Below are 19,975 nucleotides of genomic sequence, written 5' to 3'. Positions count from 1 at the left end.
TTTTCGTGCTAGATTGTGCACGTCTGACTGTTCCCAGTCTGGTTTAGTTGGTGGACTCGATCGATCGCATACTAGTAGCTTGTGCCCACATTTTTCGATGTGACATTTTTTTATGATTAATTGATTGTATTTTTTAAGAACTTTGAAACTCCACTGTAGCCTAATTACCAAACAACGTGCACGGTTACAAGTACTAGTACTAGTAGTAGTAGATCTACCATCAACAGTACTCTTCGTACCATGACTTTGTGATGATGGACTGGATTGCCATGAGCAGTTACTGTTTTATGAATCCCACAGTGACATGTAATGCACATGTCACTGTAGATCTACATGTTTCTGCATGGAGCACATGCATCTTCTGTGACAGGCTTGTCATAAACTGAATTTTTCAGAATTTTGTTTGCCATCGAAATGGACGTCGTGATCGATAGCTCCCTAGCCCTGGCCTTGTCAAGTACATTTATAATTTTTTTATGTAGGCTAGCGCCGGTACCGCGATCATCAAAACGGGCACGCACACGTACACGCGACCCTTTTTCCGTTCCGGTTTACTACCACAACACAGGCGCCATGCGCTTGTCATCGATATTTTGCGGCCAGCACAAATAAATACAATGCTGTCATACGTGCATGAGCCCACCATGGCCAATATGGCGATGCATTCATCGTACGCTACACAAACACCGATCCGGAGGCGAAGGGCTTACTTTAGTTAGTTGTTATCTGGTTATGCCAGCGAAGCGCAAGAAGTACAGCTCCAGCAGGTGAATAACAGATCTACTACTACAGTACTATGTTTACATGGTTTATGTACTAGTAGTAGTACTAGTATCGCTGAGGTTAGGATCTACTGTAGTGTAGCAGGAGCTGGACCTACCGGTAGTGAAAATATTTAATTGCGGACTGCTACTGTCCTTGTTGGAATGCATGCACTGAGTCTGTTGGAAGTCGCTAGACCATGTACTGCTACTGCGCACTTACACAATGTCTTTCACGTGAGAATGCGAAGACATCTCTCATCGGAGACATGATGTTGAACTGATACTCAGTCTCAGTTGAGTTGAGGCTGACCATTGCCTCCATTACATCATCGTGACCAGTCCGTACCACGGCCGTACCGTGGCCATGGCATCCATGCCATGGCGCGGCATGGGTATGAAAGACTACAAAAGTCCACTTGCAGTAGTCACTAGACTAGCAACATCAGTAGCAGTATACTATAGCACTCAAACTCAGTACAAATGCACCCTGTCTCACTATGAATCATTATGCGGCAGTGTCTGCCCCTGCCGCAGTGCCGGCCCTGGACTGGTGCATCTCTAGGCTAGCTACCGCGCGTGTACCGCCGGATAGCGGACGCTTCTACTGAAACCGGTTTTGTAGATCTACTGAGTGATTGGATGTAGTCCTGGCTACCCCGTGAAAACTGACCTTCGGTCCAGTCCAGGTTGTAACCTGGTTACGTTACCTGGTTACGTCCGAGCCAAAGCCAGGCCCAGACCAGGCCAGGCAAGGCCGCCAAGTGTCAAGACCAAGGCAAGGGACCGGGGAAAGCGACTAAGCGTCGGAAGATCCGCGCCTCTGCCTCCGGTCATGTGCTGGCTCGATCGAGAAGGAGTTCAAAGCTACGAGTACGAGAAATATTCAGTCGGCCGATAACCATGATAACCAGATAACCATGATCTACGCCATGATATGAAACACGATGATTCGGCGTAGATCTACGCGTAGGCATTGGCGATCGATAGCTGAATTCGGAATGTAGGATGCTTCACTCTTCAGTACGACTGTAGATCTACTAATGGTAATCAGTTATCTGACTGTGATTAGCAGATTAGCAGATAGGAGTGAAACCGAAGCAACTCCTATCCGGAGACAGATCGAAGTTAGTTAGTTTTCGCGTCCTGAAAGCACCTGGCTGCCACGCAGGTTGAGATGGAGAGCCAGACTTCACCATGCTCACTGGACAACGACCCAGTCAATGCCAGTCCCAGCGAGGGGGAAGGAGAGATTCGAAGGGAAGCAGAGTTCGACCAACCTTGTCCTTCTTCTGGCTCCGAAATAATACCCGAGGAAACGACCGTTCCCGGGTCGAGTTTCAATGCGGATGATTTCCTCACGCGCCTAATCCGAACCAGCACCAACGCAGACGAGTCGGAGAGATCATCAAGTAGTGGCGACATCGTGGATGATCGTTTTGCAATCGCTAGTGAGGGTAGAACCACCGCGGATCTCGCGATTCAGTGGCGGTTGCTGCAGCAAGTCTGTGCCGAGCTGAAAACTTCAGGCAGGCATGTGGAGGACATAGAAGCCTTGGCAAGACGGCTGAAGGAACGAGACGACATCGATCAGGATGGTCGAATGGCGGCTATTATCTCCGCAGAGCTGGCTCTGGACCGGAGCGACATAGAAGCCGTGGTCAACATCTGTGAGGTAAAGCTGGACGTTGTTCCCTGTGCCTGTGGCTCCTCTGCATGGCCTTGCACAAAATAATTTAGATTTCCCTTCCCTTTCGCGAAGTTTCGGAGTGCATTCCCACTCACCAACAGTGAGCTATAATTTCAAGTACAAGACCAGCAGCTGGCAAATTGAAATCTGTAGTGTATTCGCTCGGAAAATATGGCGGGTATTCCGTGCCACTCGATGTTCTGCAGACAGACGAGCCAACTCTTCCTGCGAACGACCGTATACGAGTAGGGGAAAAAAGGAGAACATCGTTACAAACTTGGTCTGATGTGGTGGTCATTGCTTTCTCGGATTGGCACTGTCTTGTTTGTGTAGAAACTGGAAGCAGCCACTCTTCAAGACGAGGAGGGCTTCAATAAGATGCTGAACGATCGACTTTGCTGTTTGTGGGAAGCTGCCCACTACCAAGCGGAAAGGGAGCGTCTTGGAAGACCGCTGTCGGCTCTAGCTCGCTTCAGGAGCCGCAAACGGTATGTTTATGCACAGCCTTGTACTTCGTACTTATCAGAACAATAGAGAGATTAGAGATGCGCTCGGCCTGAACGCGATCGTGTGTTTCTGCATGGGCACTCAGAGATCCAGACATCACACAGGTTGCATATTCGGTGGTAAGAAAGGAAGAACTTCGAGGCATGTGCGCGTGCAGGCGAACCTCCACAAACCTACAAGGCTACATGATTGTAGTAATAGTAATAAAATCATCAAAAGGTGCGCGATCGCGAAATATTTTTCTGGACAATGACAATGAAATGCGGGAAGAGCGCAAAAGATTCACAGCCACAGGCATGGCGCGAGTGAGGAGTCAGATGAGTGGTTTCAGGTGCCGCAACGTATGTGGCGGAACCTTGCTAGGATTTCACCCCGTAGATCTACACATGTCCACCCCGTGCGCATAATGTGAACCTTAGCTTCTCTAATTGATTGCCAGAACAATAATATTGTATATTTATATGATTAGAACATGCCGTCAAAACAGCTCGCCCAATATTGTCCGTGTAAGACTGTATTCCTAATCGCACTTCCATCAACATTGTATGAGTGCGATGTAATACATAGGGATGTGTGAGGAAAGTTCACTCAAAGCGCCACTTTGTTCTTATAAAAGTGCGAATGAAGACGAAACCTTCAGAACCGTTCCTGGTTCAGGACACTGAGTCGCATGGTTTTGGTCTGAGGAGGATTACAGCAGTCAGCCCTTATTCCCATCGATTCAGTGTCCTGAAGACTACATGTCCGAAGAGTTACATCTTCGTCGCAGCTTCTATCAGAATGTGACACTTTAAGAGAGCATGTCTGAGAAAACCAGAACATATGTGCAAGTCGATCTCTCAGATTTCGCTCAAATTTTGCAGGTAGGTTTGCTTTGGGGTGTAGATCGACATTCCAAAGCCCGCACAAAATCTTTTGAAGGGAACCATGAAATTGGCATACCCCTCAATATTGGCCCAATATTGGCACGATTTATGGGTCTACAAACGAGCCACGGCACAGCGTACAAGAACAAGCTACGAACAAAACTCCATCAAGCCAACATTACCTCACCTTAGAAGAGTTCTTGGGGCAGCACCACTTAGCCACGCCAGCATCCCAGAAGACGAGGGAAATCATCCCTTGACGCCACAAATGATCGTCTTGAAAATAGCCAAATTACAAGCGCTGATAAAACAGCGAGCTACGTCCTCAATCAGCAAACACTATACACCGGCAGATAGTAGAACACCTCTTCTAGCACTGAGGACATGTCCCCCATCATCCTTTTGGGGTTTTCTTGAAATAAACAATTTTGAATTTTTCCACTCGACCATTCTGAAATACGTCCAAACTCATACCTGCGCAGGAAAGCTCGCCCCTCCGCGACGTCTAGTCAGCAATTTCTACTCCAACACCACTCCCAACGCTGCAGAACAAAGTTTATTGTTGACTCTGACAAGGAAAAGCAGCGGTGATCACTTGTCACTCCAAACGACAAGCTTCTCCTTCCGCCACCAACATTTTTCGTTGCAACAGTTGATGCAAAAGTGACTGAATTTTTGCGTGTAGTTTTTGGATTTTACTGCAAGAGGAATGAAGAAATCACGTGGATCGTGACGTAGAATAATGCTTTCTGGTACACGACACAATGCACACGATCACGATCGTTCCTGAGGCGCTATTCGAAACGGACCATGAGGGAGGAGGTAAGACGCATTATATTTCTTGCATGCTCTGCTCAGAACATGCAGAAACTATCGTTATAACGCTAGCAGTATTGCATTGGCAAGAATTATTGGAGATATTTCCTCTTGCAGTAAGAACAGGGATGCATTTTTTCACACTAACCTCGCTCATCCCGAACATGCCATGGTTCAACAGGAACTACGGCTGGTTTACATGCTGATGATCCACGTAGATCTGCAACAGCAAGGAATGAGCGTGGTCCATGCCATCAAGGTCGGTTGGAGTTGACCAGCGCGCGGCCAACACTGCACTGGTTGCATGAAGTATGTGGCGCGCCCACGGCCACATGGCAGATTTCTTACGTCATGAACAACGTGATTTGACCCTACTCGCCATAGTCTCTGTGCTGCATGTTGAGGGAAAGTCCCAGCTGGAAGGCCTACAACACGACATGCGTGCTCTTGAGCTGGACATCAAGATGCACTTGATCCGATCTAGATCGACGGGTGATCCATGTAAGTGCAGGGGCGCTTGATCAAGGTGACTCGGAACAACTGCTGAACCGTGATCTACGAGACCTGGCATTCTTGTGTCACGAGGCACGTGATTTCATCATTCCTCTTGCAGTAAAATCCAAAAACTACACGCAAAAATTCAGTCACTTCTGCATCAACTGTTGCAACGAAAAATGTTGGTGGCGGAAGGAGAAGCTTGTCGTTTGGAGTGACAAGTGATCACCGCTGCTTTTCCTTGTCAGAGTCAACAATACACTTTGTTCTGCAGCGTTGGGAGTGGTGTTGGAGTAGAAATTGCTGACTAGACGTCGCGGAGGGGCGAGCTTTCCTGCGCAGGTATGAGTTTGGACGTATTTCAGAATGGTCGAGTGGAAAAATTCAAAATTGTTTATTTCAAGAAAACCCCAAAAGGATGATGGGGGACATGTCCTCAGTGCTAGAAGAGGTGTTCTACTATCTGCCGGTGTATAGTGTTTGCTAATTGAGGACGTAGCTCGCTGTTTTATCAGCGCTTGTAATTTGGCTATTTTCAAGACGATCATTTGTGGCGTCAAGGGATGATTTTCCTCGTCTTCTGGGATGCTGGCGTGGCTAAGTGGTGCTGCCCCAAGAACTCTTCTAAGGTGAGGTAATGATGGCTTGATGGAGTTTTGTTCGTAGCTTGTTCTTGTACGCTGTGCCGTGGCTCGTTTGTAGACCCATAAATCGTGCCAATATTGGGCCAATATTGAGGGGTATGCCAATTTCATGGTTCCCTTCAAAAGATTTTGTGCGGGCTTTGGAATGTCGATCTACACCCCAAAGCAAACCTACCTGCAAAATTTGAGCGAAATCTGAGAGATCGACTTGCACATATGTTCTGGTTTTCTCAGACATGCTCTCTTAAGTGAAATGTTCCGCACTAATCCCTACTCTGTATCTAGTAGGGTGCACTCACCCATGTTCAGTGGAAGTACATGAGTTCGATTGGAAATTTAGGACGAGGGAAATGCTTCTGCCTCCTTGGAATAGCACCATTTGACACAGTCTCATAGGAGTGCAAGTTGTCGAACTTTGTATTTAGGCCGTACTTGCCTTTGCACTATAGAAAGCTACCGACAACCAACAGACTGGATCAGCATTCCACATGAGATGAACGCATTCTCTAACAGGGGCGTAGCAGCCGGTCTGGCCGGTCAGGCTTTGGCCGGACCACTTTTTTTTAACACAATGCCCAAACTGGCCAAAGTGCCCAGAATGCAGGATTTTGCACGCCATTTTCAAAATATTTCTCGGGGAACACCGTAATGAAATGTGTACGAAGGTGTATACAACAATCATTGTGTGTATAAAGTTGTACAGACACAGCAAGATTTAGCAGTTCCACTGTGAGGTTGCTAACGCCTTCAATGGCCATCCGAAGGAGATATCGATCTCTGGACGACGCTCCAGAATCTCGATGGACTCTCTGATCTTTCTCCTGGCCATCGGTGTTATTTTTGCATCTGTTGAAGTAATTGGTGTGAAATCAAGTGGTGTCAGAGGCGAACAGGAAGTTACTTCTTTGTGAAGAACTAGCCGGCCCAGGGTTGTTTCTTGAGTTCTACTTGTAGTATTAGTTGTCCAAAATACCTCCATTGTGAGGATAGATATGCTGAGGTTGTGTGTCAGGAGCCTTGGTTGCACAGGCACGATAGGGTGCATTTCTCACAGTAGGAGTACACAGGACGTCCGCTGCAACCAACTATGCAGTGTGTACTTGTAAAGCGCGCTGAGTCTTTTGATACCCCACTCGCATACAGTACATGCAGCATTGGCCATAGTATTACATCGCTTTATATAGTGATAAAATGCTCAAAACCAAAGACCAACGCTATAGTCCATACGTGCTGTAGTCTGCAGCGGCTTCCTTCAGAGTGGAGCGGTAACGTTACATCCGCCAGTAGTGGATGGCCTGGTGGGTGCTGAGGTCGGGCAATGCTCTTACAGAAGCAATCACACACACATACATGCAACATAAGCACACACCCCCCCCCCCCCTTCCCCGAGCATTATGTTGAGGTCAGGGAGTAGTAAAATACATGTATTTTACTACTCCTTGGTTGAGGCATTTGATGGGTTGATAAGGATTGGTGATCTTTTCCCAGTTTCAGTCTCCAACCCTTCCAGTATGGACCAGAAGTACATAGAGTGTGTTCCATTTTAACAGAGTGACCTGTCTCCTGTCTTCTGTCTTCTTCCAACACCAAACACTGTGTTTAGATATCCAGTTCCAGCTACTATTTCCCCAGAGAAACGTTCCCTGGCCAAGACATTGCCCCCGACAGCAACGATATTCCTAAAAGATTGGTACAGGAAAAATCGCACTGCCAATATATACCCGACCCTCATCCAGAAGAAGTACCTTGCTAAGAAAACTGGACTGACTTTGAATCAGGTGAAGACGTGGCTTGCCAATGCTCGTCGAAGATCAGCTCCGGCCAATAAGCTGGCCGTGAACGAACCTCACGTTAGCACTATCTCTCCACACTCGTTTAGATATTCGCCTACACTGCTATCTGGTGTGTATCAGCCTATCAGCAGTACGCGCCTGGAGACCCGCCCGCAACCGTAAGCCAGTTGTGAAACTGTGCATGTGTGTGTGTGTGTGTGTGTGTGTGTGTGTGTGTGTGTGTGTGTATGTGTGTGTGTGTGTGTGTGTGTGTGTGTGTGTGTGTGTGTGTGTATGTGTGTGTGTGTGTGTGTGTGTGTGTGTGTGTGTGTGTGTGTGTGTGTGTGTGTGTGTGTAGGGGGGGGTATGTGTGTGTGTGTGTGTGTGTGTGTGTGTGTGTGTAGGGGGGGGGTATGTGTGTGTGTGTGTGTGTGTGTAGAGGGGGGGGGGTACGTGTGTGTGTGTGTGTGTGTGTGTGTGTGTGTGTGTGTGTGTGTGCATATGTGCGTGTGTGAGTAGGCGACTATTCATTTCTGTGTGTGCTGTGTCTATGAGTCAAAAAGGAGCACACGGTACATGTACTATCTGCAGATTGAGATTGTATGGATGAGAGACTTAGGTCGTCCATAGGGAATGCATGTCGTTCAAGTGCACTGATATTGTGCAGCTCGCCTTGCTTACTCAGTTACTGTTCAGTGCAAGGGTAAGACGTGGACGCATGCTTGGTGCCATGGTGGTAGGAGTTCCGATGTATACAGCTACAGTTAGCTGGTGCAATTGGACGCACTCTTTAGAGCAATCCATTATTAGTTCATTATCTGTGGTGAAGAGTCGAGACGCGGTGAAGACATCACGAAGTTCAACACACAAAGGCAAACACCAGTGTTCGTGTACTGCATTACTTTTTACGTGGCATAGATGTACCCATTGTGTGTTGTGTTCTGTGCCCTTGCTCCCATGTGCATGACAGCGTTCAAGTACAGAGTGGGCAGCCAACGGTGCTGTTCCATCCACAACCGAATCCTAACCTTACGCTGACCACTCCTGCGGTATTTTACCCAGCCACCAAGAGATCATGGCCAGTGGTGACTCAGTCATCGCTCGGGACTGACCAGCCGCATCCCATCCACACTGGTAGCGGTAGCAGTGTCACAGATTATGGTATGAGAGCGCGGCGCTCACCGATTGTATTCAGACCTGCAGAGACTGAAGAGTACCGCCCGCCACTCTACACTGCTGAGCCAAATCTGTTCATGCGCTGTGAGAAGCCGGCCAGTGAGTTTGCACTGCCTCCACCGCCGCTGCCGCCATCAGTCCATCCCGCCGCCGCCCAGAGTTCAGTTTCAGTGCAGGATGACACCGCTGTGGGTGTGCGTGCTCCAAGTCGGCCCATTTCAGCTTCTAATCCAGGAGCAGTCTTGTACCAGTACATGCATAGCCAGCAGCTGCAGCAGCATCAATATCACCTGGGCTGCTCCAGCACAGTGACGCCTACCGTCCCAACCACCCACTTGCCCGCAGCAATGGAGCCAACACCGGCACTGGATTACAACACACAGCCGCAACATTGCTTGGCCATGTCCTTCCGTGTCATGCCGCCAGCTGAGGAGAAGGAGTATTGTCCAGAGCCGTATCCCATCGTCACCGCTTCGTCGCTGTATGTGCCTGACCCCTACAGCCCAACAGTGGGACCAGCAACACCCGCACCAGCGCTAACAACACCACGAACACCAGTCCTCTCTCATGAAGTCTCTGCTGTCACAAACACAGTCAACAGCCCAAGCTCGATGAATGCGTCATCATTCAACTCACCCTCAAGTATTCACTCAGCACGGTTGCCAATGAGACCGCTAGTGAGTGACCGGCAGGACCTGTATGAGGGTAGTAGCCCCTATCCGATTACTATGCAGGCTGGTAAGTAGACGGACCCCATAGGCAACCACACCGGCTCACCACTTGTTTAGCCACCACTTTGCCCTGGAAAAGCAGGCCAGAGCTATTCTGTCCAACACCTTGTCTGCTATTTGTGGTGCTGGCATTGTATGCAAATCCACGTACGAAGTGATTGTGCCATTCGTTGTTTGTCACGTACCGGTACCTAGACAACTTGAGTCATCCGCACTTGCAGGACTGGCCGCTTGTCACGGATATGGGTCAATAATAGTAACTAAATGCGAACAAGGCCAGCAAAGCAAGGGTCATTAGCCCAGGTTTTCTTGGGCGCATTTTGCAAGCTTTTACAACGACCCGGATGATTTCTACACACTCCTGATACTCATTGTTTTTTTTAACTTGGCTGAATCTTTTCTTGTGTCTATTGCTTTTCAGAATCTCCGAACCCTGGGTGCTCTCCCTGCAAAGATTGTGTGACTGGACGGCAGCCGGGTAGTGCAGCCTGTCGCCGGCTTTTCGTGACCGAGCAGAACAGATCAAGGTAACTTTGTGGACCACAAGCATGGCAGAGGGGATACACTCATGTATTCATGCATGGGTGAATTTAAAATAATGTTCAATGTACATGTACATGAACAGTGCCAGGTCTACACTGTACACAAATACATGCAATGCACGTACAATGTTTTTTTTTGGATGGCTTTTTATTTTTTTCGCCCTCCCTCATTGATTTCATCGAACAAGGTGACGCGAAACATAGAAAAAAACGGCGTGGCCTTATAAAAAAAAATAAAAAAAGTAAATTGTCGTGTCCGTTCCCGAAGGGAACTCACGACGGCCGCTAACACCCGATAAACCCTAGCGTCCTTGCTTATAAGTCACACATTAAAAAGCTTGGTGTAAAAAAGGTGGAAATACCTGTACTGTAGATAACGGCATGTTAACTGTTTACAGGCAGCACTTGCAAGATGCATTGCTCTCTGTCCTTGAATCAGGACTTAACCGGACACACCGCGGCACTCAGCCCCCCCCCCCCCACACACACACACAAGCACCGCCTTTGTTCTGAAGCCCCTCTCTCCGAAGACTTGTGTGCTGCATTAGAGAACAATTGTTTGAGAGCAAGATGTGTACCCTATCGTTGTATTTAGGTTTTGTGTATGTTCAGGAACCATAGGGGAACATAATATTGGGGAGCCATTTTTTTGTATTGTATTTTATTATTTTACTTGGACATTCCCAACAGACCCTAAGGTCTTCTTACAGGGTGCCCAAGATGAATGAAATTGTTAAGTTCCTGGCGAAATGAATTGGGGATATGATTTGTGCGAAGGGATTCGGGAAGCGCATTAACCCTTTACCGTTTTAGGTATTTGTACAGCAAAAACCGACCGTCACTGTTCATGCCGTAACTTTTTTATTTTTCACTTTTATTATGTACAAAATGGGGTGATTCTGAAAGTAAAAACCCTCAGGAATGCGATGCAACAACTTTCAAGTCCAGAAAACGAACACAGATTTCACTATTTTAGCACTAATAATTATTTGGATGTATTGCCGATCGGGCAAACTGTTGCAATATGCAATAAATCAGATCCTTGCACTGGAGTGGCTCTCTCAGGTAAGTGGATACCCGGTTCGTTCTCTGGGTGGAATGCAGGAGTGTTACCAGTCACAGCGGTGTCAGCATTGTCCCAAGTATTGCAAATATCGACTAGTGCAGATTGCACCGCTGGCTATACATAGTACCTGTACACCACGACCTCTACCGTGACGACGGCCTATTCCAAGGCCGAATCCTCTCTCTCTGCCACGTCCCCTTCCACCATTAGTGGCACTCATCTCAGCGACACTGTCGTCGTCTGTGACATCCATGGCACTCTTACTGGCGCTGCTTTCACTCGCCATGTCATCGTCGCGGTCGTTGTCAGAATAAATATTTTCAACAGGATTGTCTGGCTCCACAAACTCATCTTCGCTGGATGAGGCAGCGACAGAGTCGTCAGGAAGGGTCTCCAGAAGCGAAAGAGCTTGCTCCGCGTCCATGGCTTGCACAGCAGGGCAGACAGTCGTGAGGCCAGCTCAAGCAAAGTCGAAATAATCTGCAGGCAGTACCAAAAGTCGGAGGGTACGCACTTTTCCCCAAGCGCATTTTTCAAGTCGCGATTTTCGCGATTTTTTATATTGCATCACACAAAAAAATTGTCGGCACCCTCTGCGCGTACATCTTGGCTACCAGTAGGGAAAATCCCAGCTCTCTGCGGTGAACCAGTCCAGCGCTGTGCGCATAGAAGTCATCGACCGCGAGCGGTCGAAATTTGTACGTACAAACGGTAAAGGGTTAAAGCGGTCAGCACCAAGAAATGAAATAGATCTGTATCCAGATTGAGCTTGCACAATGGGTAAGGAAAGGGAATAATTGGCTTGGCCGCTGGTTACTCTATCTTTGTGAGCGCAGTCACGGCAAAGGGAGAACATGTCAGAGAGGAGTGAACTGCAGATATTGTGGATGCAACGGAACACGAAGAATATGGACTTAGTATGATATCTTTTGTCTAAGCTAAGTATGTGGTATCGCTCAAGCAAGTATGATGTCCGCGTGAATGTGTCATGCTCAAATATGCATCTAAGTGCTCTCTTACTTATGCGTAGCAGCTGATCTCTCACTTTGTCAGTGAGGCAGTGGACGTAGGCAGTGCTGGCGTACTCGAGCTTGCTCTGGACTACTGACAAGTAGAACTGCCTTCTGGCCTGGACAGCAAGGTTCCTCCTTCCACGTCGAAAAGCACCTAGTTTCTTTCCGATGTCTTCCCTGAGGGAGTTAACGGTCGAACCACAGACAATGCTCAGGTTAGGTGGAGGATGTGAGCGTCTGCTGTGGATCAGTAGTACTTGGCCCTTGCTGGAGTTCAGAAGCAGGCCGCGATCTGTGAGGTGCTGCTTCACCACTGAAAAATCATTTTCTAAGTAAGACATGAGAGTTCGTGGACACTTTCCAGAGGCATACAGGGTGGTGTCGTCTGCATAAAGAAGGCATTGTGAACGCAATGGCAGAGTGGGGACAAGTCGAGTGTAGATGCTGAAGAGGGTAGCGCCTAGGACGGAACCCTGGAGAACACCCCTAGTGCAGGTTCTACAGTCACTTGTGGTACCGTTCACTTCTACGCGTTGCTGTCGGTGAGACAGATACGACTTGAACCACTCAAGAGCATTTTCACGGATCTTCAGATTGTGAAGGTCATCTATTAGCGTTTGGTGGTGGACGCGGTCAAAGGCTTTGCTCATATCGAGCAGCAGTACGGCCGTATATTCTCCGGTATCCATGCTTCTCTGCCAGTTATTGATGGCAAGTGTTAAAAGGTCCTCAGTACTGTGGTTCCGCCTGTATGCAAACTGTTCATTTGGAATTGCTCCGGGTGTGATGTCCAGATGGTCGTGAAGCTGCTGGAGCACTAGCGATTCCAAGACTTTGGAGATAATGGGCAGTAGCGAGACTGGGCGATAGTTGGAACTGTCGTAGGGGTCGCCTTTCTTAAACACAGGACACACAGACGCTAGTTTGTAAGCTGACGGTACCTTTCCGCTAGACAATGACTGGTTGAAGATGGAAGTTAAGGAATTGGCCAGCTCGGCGGCATGGTGTTTCAAGATGTAAGCTGGTATGCCGTCTGATCCAGATGCTTTCGTGGTATTCAATCGTTCGAGAATCTTCGTTACTGCTGCTGTTGTAACGGGTTGGAACTCGAGAAGGCAGTTGTCTAAACAGTCGTCCACCGGAGTGTCTGGGGTGGTAAGAGCAGCGCGGTGTTCATCATGGACGATATTGCCTACGGTATCTGACAAAGATGAGAGGGAGGCTTTCGGTGTGGGGTGGGATTTTCTCCTTCCAGTTAGTTGATTCAGCACTGCCCATTGGAGTCTAGGATTTCCTGTAGCAGCACTGAACTTATCTTTGTAGTACACACTTTTCAGTTGCCATGAAGACAGTTCAATCTTCTCGAACTAGCAGATATTCTTATAATACTCGCCTACAGGCTCTGCAATTTTCTTATTGCGCCAAAACCAAAATACGTTTGTTTCTGGTCCGCAACCCTTTAAAAAACAGATGTGGTCGGAAGACAATTCACTGGTTCTTAATCAATAACATTGTTACTGACGGACAAAAGCAATGCAGACATACATGTTGTATGTACTCGATGTACAATTTCCACATGGTTTGGATCAATGTCACAGTTGACTGACTATGCGGCGGTACTCATACACAGTGTGTACATTGTACTCCTGCTAGTCACAGCATTCATGTCTACTGGATGTATGTACGCTGTTAATGTGCATGCACGATGCAAACAAGTGGTTTTTCCAGCTGCCTGCAGGTTCACGCATGCACCAATCGTACACATAATGTAGACCAAACAAAAGTCTCAGAATTTGCAAAAATAATGACCTGGTCGGCCAGCCCAGAATAAGGTTAATTTTTGTTTTGGCCCATATGTACATCTAGACTCGTCACAATGGTCTTGTTGTGGATCAGCATGAGACAGTAGGGAGGTTTAGTCCCACGTAATCCATGCGTACTTTACGTGGATGTACCACGTGATACTCAGTGACCCACGTACCACCGTTTTCTGATTCACGACATACGGAAAAGTATACTTTGTTGGCAATATTGATGACAGTTGCGACGCAGACTCCATAACGTCCCACTGTGTCCAGAATGGCATCACACCCACAGCTTGCCGCACCTTTCCTTCTCGCAAGCATGTAGGCACAAAAGCTGCAAGGCTTACAGTCCGTGAAGACCAATGTGCAGCCATCGAGGCAGATGGGTTTTGGCCAGCGCCCATTCAGGTTCGGCCATGGGACTTCAGCGAGGCAAATAGGCCCACAGCCACCAACTAATCGACCGTGTTCCCACTCAATCCCCATGCACCAGTCTTCTTACCTCGCATCTACCGTGCCCAACCCTGCTCAACAGCAGCCACGACCTTGTTCCCACTCAACCCCCATGCACCAGTCTTCATACCTTGCACCTATCGTACCCAACCCCGCTCAACAGCAGCCACGACCGTGTTCCCACTCAATCCCCATGCACCAGTTTTCATGCCTCGCACCTATCGTGCCCAACCCCACTCAACGTTTGTAAGAGAACAACCTCCACCTGATACCACACCAGTAAACGCATCCCCCCACAACAATAACAATAATTCTTGCATTCGGATATGTACCCTGAACTGTCGTAGTATGAAACATAAATTGGCTGATATTACAGACCTCCTTGACCACCATAAAGTAGACATTTTGTGTATAACGGAAACGTGGCTAAATTCGTGTATCCCAGACGAGATCATTAAGATACCGGGTTACGACCTGTTCCGTCGTGACCGGTCCCAGTGCAGCACTACATGGAGCGACTTGGGTGGTGGTGGGGTAGCAGTCTTCTCTTCGTCCGCCCTTTGTGCTATGCGCCGCCGGGATCTAGAGTGCAACAATTCAGAGATGATAACTGTCGAAACAGGAGCTACAATCATTTCCTGTATGTACCGTCCTCCAAGACACGATAGTCTTGCATTCTGCAACTCATTCAGTCCTCTTCACCCCCTCGTTGACAACCGTCCAGTAATTGTCGTGGGAGACTTTAACTCCAAGAACAATGAGTGGAACAACGCAGACCCTACGAACACTGCAGGTAGACACATGCAGTCCGCCTTTGACGACTATGGCTTCACTATGGTCTCCAAGAACCATGGAACGAGGCCAACTAAAGAGTCTAATCCGTCCCTAGACCTGATTTTAACTAATATGCCCCATCTTGTCACTTCATGTTACACATCAATGCCCATTGCAGACCACTGTCCTCTATTTTGCGCATATTCTCCACCAGAGAAACGCCACTCTAGAAGTACTGTCAACGCAGCTGCAGTCTCCAGAAAGGTTGACATGCACCTCCTCAGGCAGAAACTGAGCACACTACCATTGACCGAATGCATGCAGGGCACCAACGTGCACATCAGTTTCAGATGCATGGCCTACTCTGCACTGCTGGACCAGGCAATTCAGGCAGCAACGACCATCACACGCCGGAAAAACACCCAGTCGAACCAACCATGGTTCACAAAAAAACTTAAGACGCAACGTCAGCGAACTAACCGCCTCTATGTGCTCCACCGAAAGGAGCCACTCAACGATTCCTTACGAGCTGCATACAAACTCTCGCGCAACCTGTACCACCGGTCATTAAGAGCCGCCAAGGACACATACTTGTCAACGCTCGGATACACAATGCTTGGCAAGGAAAGAAAGGGTGGCTATGCGTGGTGGAAACGTGCCAAAGCAATATGCAATATTGACCAAACAAATAAAAAGGCAATTCCAGACCTGCAGAACGGCAATGAAATTCACAAAACAGATCAAGCGAAGGCCGAAACGCTGTGTACCTTCTTTGCCCGCCAATGCACCACTCAGTCAACGCCGCCAAATACTGTAGCAACTAGTATAACAATCAATGAAGCCGACGTCGATGGAAACAAATTTGGATTCGGAAACATACGCCCTGTTGAAGTCTTCGATGCAGCAAAGAGGCTGCAACAACATAAATCATCATCAGACATCAACCTGACAAACCGTATACTAAAGCAATTCGCAGACATCCTTTCCCAATCACTATCAGTATTGTTCAACTACAGCCTTGATGATGGTGTGTTCCCGTCCTCCTGGAAATCATCCACTGTAATACCGGTGTACAAGAATAGAGGTTGCGCCAAAGAGCCTACCAATTACAGACCTATATCCCTCCTCCCATGCATAGCGAAACTAATGGAAAAGATTCTCTCGGAACGTCTACTTCGATACTTGATGACCCATGGTGTAATTTGTAAAGGTCAATTCGCATATGTACGCAACAAGTCTGTAACGGACCAACTTATCTTGCTAACCCAATCAATGGCTGTCAATATTGATAATGGCACTAATTTTGACCTGATATCTCTAGATTTCAGGAAAGCTTTCGACCGGGTCGACCACTCTATACTTCTAAAGAAATTCGGTAAGATTGCTACAGCTTCGTCAGTAAAATGGCTGAAGAGCTTCTTAGGGGATCGACAAATTGAAGTGAAGGTACATAGCACTAAATCGAAGAAGCGGAGCATCAACTGCGGAGTGCCTCAAGGTTCCCACCTTTCACCACTCCTATTCCTACTCTATATAAATGACCTGCCCAACGCTATGCAACATTGCACGCAATATCTATTTGCAGATGATGTCACCCTCCTACTGGCTTACAAACCTGAAGACACCCTCGCCAGTAGAGCGAACATGCAGTCTGATCTCGATGCATGTCAAACATGGGGCAGGAACAATGGAGGTGAATTCTCAGCAAGCAAGACATCCGTGCTGTGCCATAGAGCTATCAATGATACACCACCTGCAGGAATCCAATACCAAATGTACAATGAGCCATTAACGGTGGTTTCTGAACTGCAACATATTGGCATCACCTTGACCGACAACCTGGATTTCCGCAAACATGTCGCCTCAATAACTTCGAAGTTCAGATATCGAGTGCACCTACTGTCAATTATGTCCCAGCAACTTACGCCTTCGGCAATGATCATACTGTTCAAAGGGTTCGTAAGACCTGTGATCGAATATAGCTGTACGGTGTGGTCGTTTGGATCTAATAAGAAACCCATGACCACTCTTGATCAATTACAGGCAAGGTTTGCTAGAGCTCTACTGAAAAAGAAAAAAATTGCATTTGATTACACTTCTTCCAAATCTGTCTTAAATTCTAAATGCTCCCTGGAGTCACTAGCCTATCGTCGTCAAATCATCAGTCTCACTACTTTTCACAGATATGTTTTCCATCATCGTGATTACCTTGCTGATTTCCATTTCAAGATTACGAATAGTGAGCGACGACCAAATAAAATCATTCTTCCCAAATTTAAATCATTGTCTAAGTCTCTCTTCATGTTCCGAACTGCTATTCTATGGAACTGTTTACCCCCCAGTCTAACATCGGAAGCCTCGCTCTATAAGTTCAAAGCTGCCCTCAGGAAATTTACAGCTGACTATGCTTATGCAATCAACGGAATTCCGCCACCTTGCAGTTGATTTTCCCCATTTCTCTCCTCATCAATCCCTACTTCTCTTTGTACATACTTCTACATCTACTGTTCTTTCAATCAAATGAACCCCTCGATAGGCACATTGCCTTTGGGTCATTTCATAATAATAATGATAATAATAATACCGTGCATGGAGGCTCACCCACGTTCCACCAGAACGTGGGTGAACATAGCCAGCAATCGCATGTCATCACGTACATTCAAAATCAACATAATTTTTCGAATCGACCTTTTTTCAGGATCACTTTTCAACGAGGACGAAGCAAAGTCGGCCGAACGAAGCCTAGAGAAAGAAAATCACCCTCTCCACTTCACCATCACGATACTGACATAGATACGAGATGAAACAACTAAAAAATCCACAAGAAAACTGTACGGCCATCATCGCGCTGACTTTGGTCTGACTTTGGTCTGAGAATTTCTATCACGATCAAAAATGTACGAGGAGCACTCAAAAATAAGCAACAGACGTACCTCTATCGCTCTCTACTCCTTTTTCAAGGCACAAAAATCGACTCTCCACTTTCAAACCAGGAACCAGACATACCAGAGGTCCTTTTCAGCTGCTCCACGAGCGCAGGAAATGCTCACCAAGGGGCGCAGAGCAGCATCGATTCCAGAAAAAGAGCTAAAATACGAGTGAGACTGCATGCCTGAGTACATGAGTACATGTATGAGTACATGCAGAAAATAGTCAATTTCAGCGTTTCTGCTCCAAACAGCAACTAGCTTCGACTAGAAACAAAGATTACACCAAAGGATCAAACAACAACCATTTTCTGCAGTTTTTTTGCAGATGGCTTCCTTGTGCTGGGCCCAGCACGCCAAAAATCACGCCTCGGAGGAGTACAAAAATTACAACTCTCAGATGTCCTCGATTGCTGGCCATAAATCAGAATGGAGCGCATTGTGCAAGCTGTGAGGGTCCTCAGCTGAAGAGGTTTTCGAAGCACGAAATCAAAATATTCAATGAGCTTCGAAGCTTCGTCTTTGACCAAGTTTGGGCCTTTCGCTTCATGCTTTTGTTTGTTCCGTGTGACTAAACGCAACATTGCGAACGTGGATGCATTGCATGAACTTTACGTGTATCACCCACGTTCCTGTATCCGTTACGTGGGACTAAACCTCCCTACTCCCTCGACCCTCCACACCCCCTCCCCTGAATTTATCTGCCAAATCCCTGGCTGGGATGGGTGCATCGGGACCTAGTAATGAGCAAGCTGCGGCTATTTTCCGTGGTTGGATTCACCCTCCCTTTCTTGTATTGGCTATGTATTATTTTGTGCCACGAAGTGGAGACGATAAATAAAAGAAAGTAATACGTCACCAGCTGTTATATATTCTGTTGGACTTTGGAGTGTCTTTTTTGTAATGTGATGACATTTTTGAAACTACATAATGTCCAGCGGGTGTGGTGTGCTGGTAGTCCACGATACTTCTTTTCCCAATTGCCCTGTTTTTTTGTTTTTGTTTTTTTGGAGAGTTGCTTCTGTAGACACACTAAACTTCTTCCTGGATCTGTTGCATCGTGTCCAGCGCGAATTGTGTGTGTGCACAATGTCATGGCATGAGATACGCCCGTTCTCTACGGCGAATTTATATATGTTTGAACAGATAAAGTGCGAGAACTATGGGCTCACAAAGTTTGTTCTCATACCGCGTTCATATGTGTCTTGTTGTGTTTTTGTCCGTGCATCGTTTCAAGGCAAGGGATATCTCCTGCTGATTGCCCAGGTGATTGCCCAGGCAATTGGCTACAGGGAAACTTCCTGCCAAGTAGCTCAGCTTAGACGATACTTAGAAAAGAGAGAACACATGGCTGGTGGCTGGAGCAAGCAACTTCAGGGAACTAACAAATTCTGGCTGCGTATCAAGTGAGCCCGCCTGTTTTGTGTGTCTGTTGACAGTGTGTGTTTCCTCTAGCAGTTCGACTGCTTCGTCATGGAACGGCGCACAGAACTGCAGTCACTGAGTGCCAAATTCATTATGAATACCTTCATTATACCAGAGGGAGATGCACAAATGCCTGTGCAGTCTCTCCACAATGCTTTCTGCTGCTATTCCATCTGTCCACTGCCACTGATCACCCGCTGGGTATCTGTGTGTGTGTGTGTGTGTGTGTATGTGTGTATGTGTGTGTGTGTATGTGTGTGTGTGTGTGTATGTTTGTGTGTGTGTGTGTGTGTGTGTGTGCGCGTGTGTGTGCTGTGCTGTTTGTTATTGCTGTGTTCCAAGTTCTGATTGTTCTCTTGGCTTGGGTTGACTGTGGGCTCTGTGTAACGCTTCCATTTATCTCCGCAAGCGTTTCTCGTGTGTGTGCGCTGTAAAATTTGTGTGAATTGTGCTTAGCATAGATTGTGCTTATCCAAGTTTCAGGAACGAACATAATGGTGTATTGCTCCTCA

At 47.3% G+C, this 19,975-nt stretch overlaps 1 protein-coding gene across 1 annotated transcript; it reads left to right on the top strand.

Annotated features, from left to right (window-relative positions):
• The first annotated feature begins 1,841 nt into the window (after nucleotides 1–1,841).
• Nucleotides 1,842–19,975, top strand: LOC135813597 (mucin-2-like). The gene is made up of 6 exons (XM_065326680.1): nucleotides 1,842–2,436; nucleotides 2,785–2,939; nucleotides 7,383–7,730; nucleotides 8,522–9,465; nucleotides 9,880–9,985; nucleotides 19,276–19,975. The coding sequence occupies exons 1-6, from the start codon at nucleotides 1,939–1,941 to the stop codon at nucleotides 19,358–19,360; spliced, it is 2,136 nt and encodes a 711-aa protein (XP_065182752.1). The 5' UTR covers nucleotides 1,842–1,938; the 3' UTR covers nucleotides 19,361–19,975.

This window comes from Sycon ciliatum, chromosome 4 (genome assembly GCF_964019385.1).
Source record: "Sycon ciliatum chromosome 4, ocSycCili1.1, whole genome shotgun sequence".
Classification (NCBI taxonomy): domain Eukaryota; kingdom Metazoa; phylum Porifera; class Calcarea; order Leucosolenida; family Sycettidae; genus Sycon; species Sycon ciliatum.
Note: the sequence above shows the minus strand (reverse complement) of the source record. Positions and strands in the feature narration are given on the sequence as shown.

Excerpts from the sequence above, each read along its gene's own strand:
- LOC135813597 (XM_065326680.1), top strand. The coding sequence starts at position 1,939 with ATGGAGAGCCAGACTTCACCATGCTCACTGGACAACGACCCAGTCAAT. Across the intron at positions 2,437-2,784 it reads CCGTGGTCAACATCTGTGAG|AAACTGGAAGCAGCCACTCT; the intron begins GTAAAGCTGGAC and ends TTGTTTGTGTAG. Across the intron at positions 2,940-7,382 it reads CGCTTCAGGAGCCGCAAACG|ATATCCAGTTCCAGCTACTA; the intron begins GTATGTTTATGC and ends CACTGTGTTTAG.